The 7350-nt window shown below is 36.2% G+C and overlaps 1 protein-coding gene across 1 annotated transcript; it reads right to left on the minus strand.

The window, feature by feature from the left end:
• Positions 1–3696: 3696 nt before the first annotated feature.
• LOC145681932 (uncharacterized) lies at positions 3697–5493 on the minus strand. Its single transcript, XM_081753533.1, has one exon. The coding sequence runs from the start codon at positions 5491–5493 to the stop codon at positions 3697–3699; it is 1797 nt and encodes a 598-aa protein (XP_081609659.1).
• Positions 5494–7350: the final 1857 nt, after the last annotated feature.

Consider the following 7350-nt stretch of genomic DNA (forward strand, 5'->3'; position numbering starts at 1 on the left):
TCTATGGAAAGAGATACGTTGAAGAGAAACTAAAAGTGACTTTGAGCTTACGTTAGTTAGTCAGTCCTGCCGGTACGTCATGAAATGATTATCTTACTGTAAGTGGATATTTCTGTTTCTGTGGTTAGTTTGCATAACAGATGGTAGGTTGATTGAATGGCTTTTAAATCCCATCTTTTAGTCATCAATATGAGTTGTAATATTCAGGTCACATATGGATAATTTATAAAGGAGCAGATTTTACAAAGGCACACGCTGATAAAAAGAAAAGAGATCAAAGGCGATATCACAGGGATCGTAAAAAAGAAAGATATAAAATTAAACTATATCGTAGAAGCCTCGTAGAGGTGCCTGTAAGGATAAAATACAATAGAAAGTAAATACCAGCAACACACTAGTTATTCAGAGCACTAGCTCTCAACCTAATTTGTATCACGACCCCCCATTTTATCACATCCTTTTGACAGCGATCCCCGTATAATTTCCGGTTTGTAATATGATTTTTATTGTTATTCTTATGTATAACCTACAGGGATTGAATAAAAAATCTAAAACGGTTGCAAAAGTGTGAAAATCATACCTAGTATGGTGTGGGGCTTCCTTTTGCATCCAAAACAGCTTGGATCCGACGTAGAATGGACGCACACGCGTTTCTAACTCAGACCACAATGGCTCAATGATGTTCAGATCTGGTGATTGTGGGACCCAGAGGAGGTGTCATAGCTCCTGGTCATGTTCCTCAAATCATGATTTCACCGTTTTTGCAGCGTGACAGATCATCTTCGTAGATGGCATCACCATCAGGGAACAATCTTTGGGCCATTGGTGGAAGGTTGTATCCCAAAATAGCCTCATACGTCTTAGCATTCATCATTCCATGAAAGGCTATGATGGAACTTGCAGAAAACGACGATATCAGTGTCCATACTGTAACAGAACCACCCCCATGCTTTACAGTTGAGAGAAGACAGTCTGTATTATAGGCCTGCGACGGTGTTCTCCATACGTAAACACAACCGGTTGTTGGAAACAAGGTAAAGGTCGATTCATCGGACCACATTACGTGTTTACACTACTCATGAGTCCACGCCTTGTGGTCCTTGCACCACTGGATGCGCCTCTTCGCATTTACTGCTGTGACTAGGGATTTGGCGATATCGGCCCTGCCATGAATTTTCATTTTATGAAATTCCCGTCACTGTTTTCAATGAAACCGGGTTCTGTAGGCCGGAATTGAGTTCAGACGTAATTTTCATTGCAGTGGTCTTCTTTTTAGCTGCTACAATCCGTTTTAATGCCCTCCAGTCCCTATCTGACAGGATTGTCTTTCGACCACTGTTGTGCTTTGCAGACGTCGTTTGCCCATGAATTGTGTATGCTCTCGTGACACTGGACACAGTGCCTTTCGATACTCCCACAATGTTCGCCACTGTTGCCACTGAAGCTCCAACCAGACGGGCACCAACGATCATGCCTCTTTGGAAGAATGTCAGGTCGACCATTTTACCGCACCACTTTCACACCACGACACTCACAGGTGAACTGGTTACTGCTGAGGGAAGAGGAAGGTCCACATGACACATTGAAAACAAAAATGATCGGCAACCGCAACACATGTTGTACAGTGGAGGGCCAAACTTACGTGTCCTGTATGAAGTGTTTTTAGATTTTTCTGTCCAACCCCTGTATGTATAACTTATGTATGACCTATTTTTTGTTATTCTTAACAGTATGTATAAAAATAAAAATATGCTTATCAGAACAAAATTTAAAATAATATTTAAAAATATTTTCCGATGTTAGATTCTGATTATATTTATCTCTTCCGCTTATCTCCGCGACCCTCAGGTTGGGAAACGCTGATTTAGAGGATTCCTTACTTTTTGTAAAAATGTAATTGAGTCATTTTTCACTTTTGTCAATTGATTGTGGTGTTTATTTCGTAGCGAAAATCGAGTTTTTGTTTTTAGGATAGAAAGAAGAAACACAGTGAAAGAAATTACTAGAAAGGAATCAATCAATGTAATTTAATTATTTGTTTTTTCTTTCGTACTCTTTTGTTTAAATTTTCTCCGTTCAGTTCTGTCTTTTCTTCTTGCTTTCATTTAATTAATTCCAAGTAATAAGTACAACTGTTTAGAAATATTAGTTAAAAGATATTTAAAATTGGTGTTTAAGAGTTAATGATAGTTTTAGGTTATTTTATGTAATTAACCCAGAGTGTTAATGATATAAAATATTACAGTGCATCGTTGTGGATTCTGCCTATTATTTCTTTACATGACACTATTAGTTACAGTTGTTGTTATTTCTACCCTCTCTCTGCAAGTTTCTATTTGGTATACTACTTTCCATTGCTCCTTGAGATTATGTAACCATGCTAAGTGATATTTGCTTTGACTCCCATTGTAGGTGTGGGTGCAATCGTGCCATGGATAACAACTTTTTTATGTATGGTTTCCATCTTTACTGTACCGTTTCATTACCCCTGCTGTACAGACATTCGGTTAATCCCTAAATGACATATAGAGAATATCTGGCGCATTTGCGTATCATACATTTAATATGTTTTACTTTTTAATTTTTTTAAATTTTATTTTAGTTCAAGCACAACACAACAGGCTCTAGGCTCAATTATTGTGTTGTCTTTGATAACGAAATACATATTATTACAAAACAGTGAGATATACAAATAATTAAAAGAAATACACATTACAAAATAGACAATTTAAAAATATACATTCATATTGTCTTTAGCATATGAGCTCTTTATATGCCGTTTCCAAAGCATGCCTGTTTAATTGTTCTTTTGTACACACTTTCCGACATGCTAAATATATCAATATTGAAGTCTTTTTCGACCTTATTGTGGAAAGAGCTTATCCTCCATATAGGAGATTTCCGAAGGATGTTTGTTCTTGCCTTTCTTTGATAAAACGTGGATGTGTTTCCTATCCTCGCTCTGGTTAATGGGACTTGGATACAAAGCAACGAACGCAGCTCAATAGAGTCAATCTTATCATGTATTATTTTATATAAAAGTATTAGATCATTATATCTTCTTCTTTCGTATAAAGTGAGTAGTTGATAATTTTCCAGTAACCCTCTGTAAGATTCATATTTCGGGTAAAGCCCAGTTTTCCTGTACGTTAGAAGTCTTAGGAATTTTTTCTGTATTCCCTCAATCATATCACAGTATTTTTGCATATTTGGTGTCCACACAATAGTAGCATATTCTAATTTTGACCGAATTTAAGTAAAGTACAATTTCATTAAAGTTAAATCATTACGAAACTCTTTACCTAGCCTCATGATAAAACCAAGGTTTCTATAAGCCTCTCTCGTTACTGTTTCCATATGATGCTTAAATGTTAAATTTTGATCAAAGAAAATTCCAAGATCTTTGATATACTTGGGAGAACTTAATTTTGTCCCATCAATCGAATAAGTATAGTCTACATAACTACTCTTACGTGTAAAACGTAGGAAGTTACATTTATTTACATTCATTTTAAATTTATTTTTATTACACCATTCCATAATGTTAGTTAAGTCTTGTTGTACTTTCTCGCAATCATCAATTGAATCTACCTTAATATATATTTTGAGGTCGTCTACAGATAGAAGACAGTTAGCATGTTTAATTCTAGTCGGCAAATCATTCACTGCTAAGAGAAACAAAAGCGGTCCGAGATTTTAGCCCTGGGGAATTCCTGATAAAGCATTGAACTTGTCATAGATGCACCCTTTATAAACAACTGATTGCCTACGGTTACTTAAGTAGGAAGATATTAACTGTTTGTACTCTTGAGAAAAGTGGAAAGAGTTTAGTTTGGCTAATAAAATGTCATGATCCACTAGGTCGAAGGTTTTAGAAAAGTCAGTATAGATTACATCCACCTGATTACCTTTATCAATCTCCGTTGAGATGTAGTTAGTAATGATGGCCAGGTTCGTGTATGTTGATCTATCTCGTACAAAGCCGTGTTGATAGGTCGATAGCACGGGTTTCACATGATTTAGAACACGTTGATAAATAATATGTTCAAATACCTTTGAAAATGGTGACAATACTGATATGGGTCTAAATTTATCTATATCTCTGGTTCCGTTGACCTTCGGTATCGGACAGATTTTGGTTTCTTTCCACTTTTCTGGAAAAATTGTTGTCTTTACTGAGATATTCGCTATAATATGTATGGGATATTTAAGAATGTCCATACAACCTTTTAGTATATAAGGTGGTATGCCATCTGAACCACAAGACGTTTGTGGCTTCAATTTTCTTATCGCTTCTTCTACTTCTTCCATTTTTATTTCATTGAGTACTAACAGATATAATGTATCATATACAGGTTTGTCAGGAGTGTAATTTTGTGTATTATATTTAGCACCGACATCTGAGTATACTGACCAAAAATAATTAGCAAACGCATTAGCAATATCGTTGTTGTTTTTTAGTTCCTGACCATTAAGGGCAAGAAACCCAGTTGAAATATGTTTAGTTTTTCTTTCAATGTAGTTCCAGAAATAACACGGGTCCGTGCCTATTTTATTTTCCGCTTCTAATATGAACGTTTCTAGTTTTATTTCCCTGCGCATTTTGCGAAACTCCTCTCTGTGAAATGAAATATTCCTCTTTCCACTTTTCCACTTTTCGTGATGGTATGATTTTGCTTTAAGTTTTTTAATGATACTAGCCGTAAACCAGCACGGATAATTTTGGTTAGTGAGTTTCTTAGGAGGAACACTTGCACCTAAAACGTTATGGAGTATTTCGCAAAATTGATCTACTACAACATCAACATCATTTGAAAGCTTAAGACAGTCCCAATTCACATTTGATAAATCATTATACATTTTTAAGAAGTTAGCTCTTCTAAAATTGTAACCCTGGAAGTTATTTTGGGATTTCATTTTTGGTGGTCGTTTATATGACCATAAGATTACCAATGTTGGATGATGGCGATCTTCAGACACCAATGACATTTCCGCTCTTTCAACTTCCACTCCTTCTATGCTAGATATTACTAAATCTAATGTACGATTATTTTCGTTTCCAACATTGTTATATGTACTTAGACCAAACAAGCTCATGAAATTATACAAACTTTTACAAGTACCAGTTGAATGCTCAAAAGAAAATGCCACTCCTGTTATTTCTGGAATATTAAAATCTCCAATACACAAAACAGCACTTCCCACAGAAATGTTGCCCTCAATGAATTGACAAAGGTTTTCGTAAACAGCCATGTTTGAATCCGGTGGTATATAAATAGCACATACGTATACATTTGGTGACCTTATTGCTATCTTTGCTATTACACATTCAAATCCCCCATCGTATGAAGCAACATTATAAACAGAGTGCACGTGCAGCCCAGCTACAACAACTCCCCTTCCTTTAGCCCTCCCAGTCAGTTCAAGGTTCCGGTATATCTTGGCGAAATACGGTATATCTTGAATCAAAGAATTCCGCGTTGTGTATACCATCACAAAGCCCACTCTCAGTTATTATAATTAAATCGTAATTATTTGCTAATACATTTGTATAGAATTCAAATTGTTTGCTTCGTAGTCCGTTTGCGTTTTGATAATATACAGAAAATTGTTTATTTTGAGCACTGCTTTTGTTATCAGATTTGCTGGGGGGATTAACAATGCAGCAAACTGAGTCATCCTTCTGTCAAGGTCGCCCCTTTCCCCTTCCCCGAGACACAGTTGATGCTCTTGTTTTTCTTGAAAGATGAGAACTAGAGGGTTGATTGTGGGGGGTAACTGGTTCACTCACCTGTGCTTCGGAATGACATTCCTTTGCCACTGTTGCCATCTCCGGATTCTGATCCTCTTTTGGACTCCACACACTTACTGCGGTATTCACAGACACTTCACTATTATTTAAACATACTTCACTATTATTCAGACGCACTTCACTGTAATTCACACGCACTTCACTCTTCGCAGCCTTTAATTCATTTAGTGTGTAAGGTTTGTTGTCTATATAGAGTTTATCAAACCGAAGCCTAACGTTCTTTCCACGAGATTTCTCCTCCTTTAAAAACATGTTAAGTTCTCTTCGAGTCTCTCGAACGGCTCTTGAAAAGTCTTCCGTTATAACAACAGGAGAACCTGTTGCACGAAATGCATTTTTTAGAATTGTTGTTTTGGTCTTATACAAAGAAAGTTTAGCAATGATTGGAGAATTTTGACCCTTCCCTAGACGATGTGCCCTTTCAATATCATGCGAACTAAGTTCGATTCCCAATTGTTCCTTGCAGAATGCTCTCACTAAGTTTTCAGATTCTTCCCACGTTTCGTTGGGATGTCAAGCCGATATGATTTTATATAGTTCTGAACCCCTCCCTAGCTCCTATCATTATTCCGCTGGTAGGTGTGAAGTTTCTTTCCCCCCATTCTCGAAGCTATCTAGCTCCGTCTCTAACCATTTTCGAACTATATGTCATATAAACATTTTTTCTTGTTTTGGTGCCAGGAATCTGTGGTTTTATTTTTCACCATTACTTTTGGGACACCCTGTATATAATCCAATAATATGCAAGCATCACTAGAAAGTATTTTTTGTTGTTTGTAGAACAGGATAAAATTCCATCCTTCGCTCTTAACATTTAACACGCAAACAACAAGAGGAATCTTTTTGGGTTCCAAATATCATAGTAAGAAACTGTGTCTTGACATTGCTACTTGCCATTGTAATACAAGGTATATTGTGCTTGCAGAACATGTGACCACGATTTACTCATAGGAAATATAGGTGGCATAGAAATCTGTGATAAAATTTTTCAGTTGACTAGAGAATTTAGGAGTGATTCTATGCAGTTAGGCTCCAATTTGCAGTATCAGTGCAATATCATCTCTGGAATCTTCCGGATTCTTTGTTTCTTTTCTTTCTTTTTTCTTTCTTTCTTTTTCTTTTCTTTTCTTTTTTTGTTGTCTGGTAAGCCAAGCACCACTATATGTATGTGCCAATAACAGTATAGATCATTTTATTTTTCAAAATCGCTTCTACGATCCATTTGTCGAAATATTTATCTCCAGATATGACATAAAAGAAGAGAAATAAATATATATGGTATATCGCCTATACGATCTAGTTCATTTATTAAACAATTGTATTCCATTTACAATACAGGTAAGAGATAGAAAAGAAGATTTAAATATCTGAACCTGGAGATATTTAAGATGAAAACTGTGATGAAGGCAGTATCATGGACCATGAAACCTTGCGCCATTGCTATGCAGCCCAATGGCGATGGATAATAATCGATTGTAGTCGTAATTGATGATACCATGTGGTTAACATTAGTAAACATTGACGTGCGGGATGTCGGT

The sequence above is a fragment of the Thermobia domestica genome, chromosome 3 (genome assembly GCF_964235325.1).
Source record: "Thermobia domestica chromosome 3, izTheDome1.hap1.1, whole genome shotgun sequence".
Classification (NCBI taxonomy): Eukaryota; Metazoa; Arthropoda; class Insecta; order Zygentoma; family Lepismatidae; genus Thermobia; species Thermobia domestica.

What these genes read in the sequence shown, in the direction of transcription:
- LOC145681932 (XM_081753533.1), bottom strand. Translation starts at nt 5,493, where the DNA reads ATGGTATACACAACGCGGAATTCTTTGATTCAAGATATACCGTATTTC.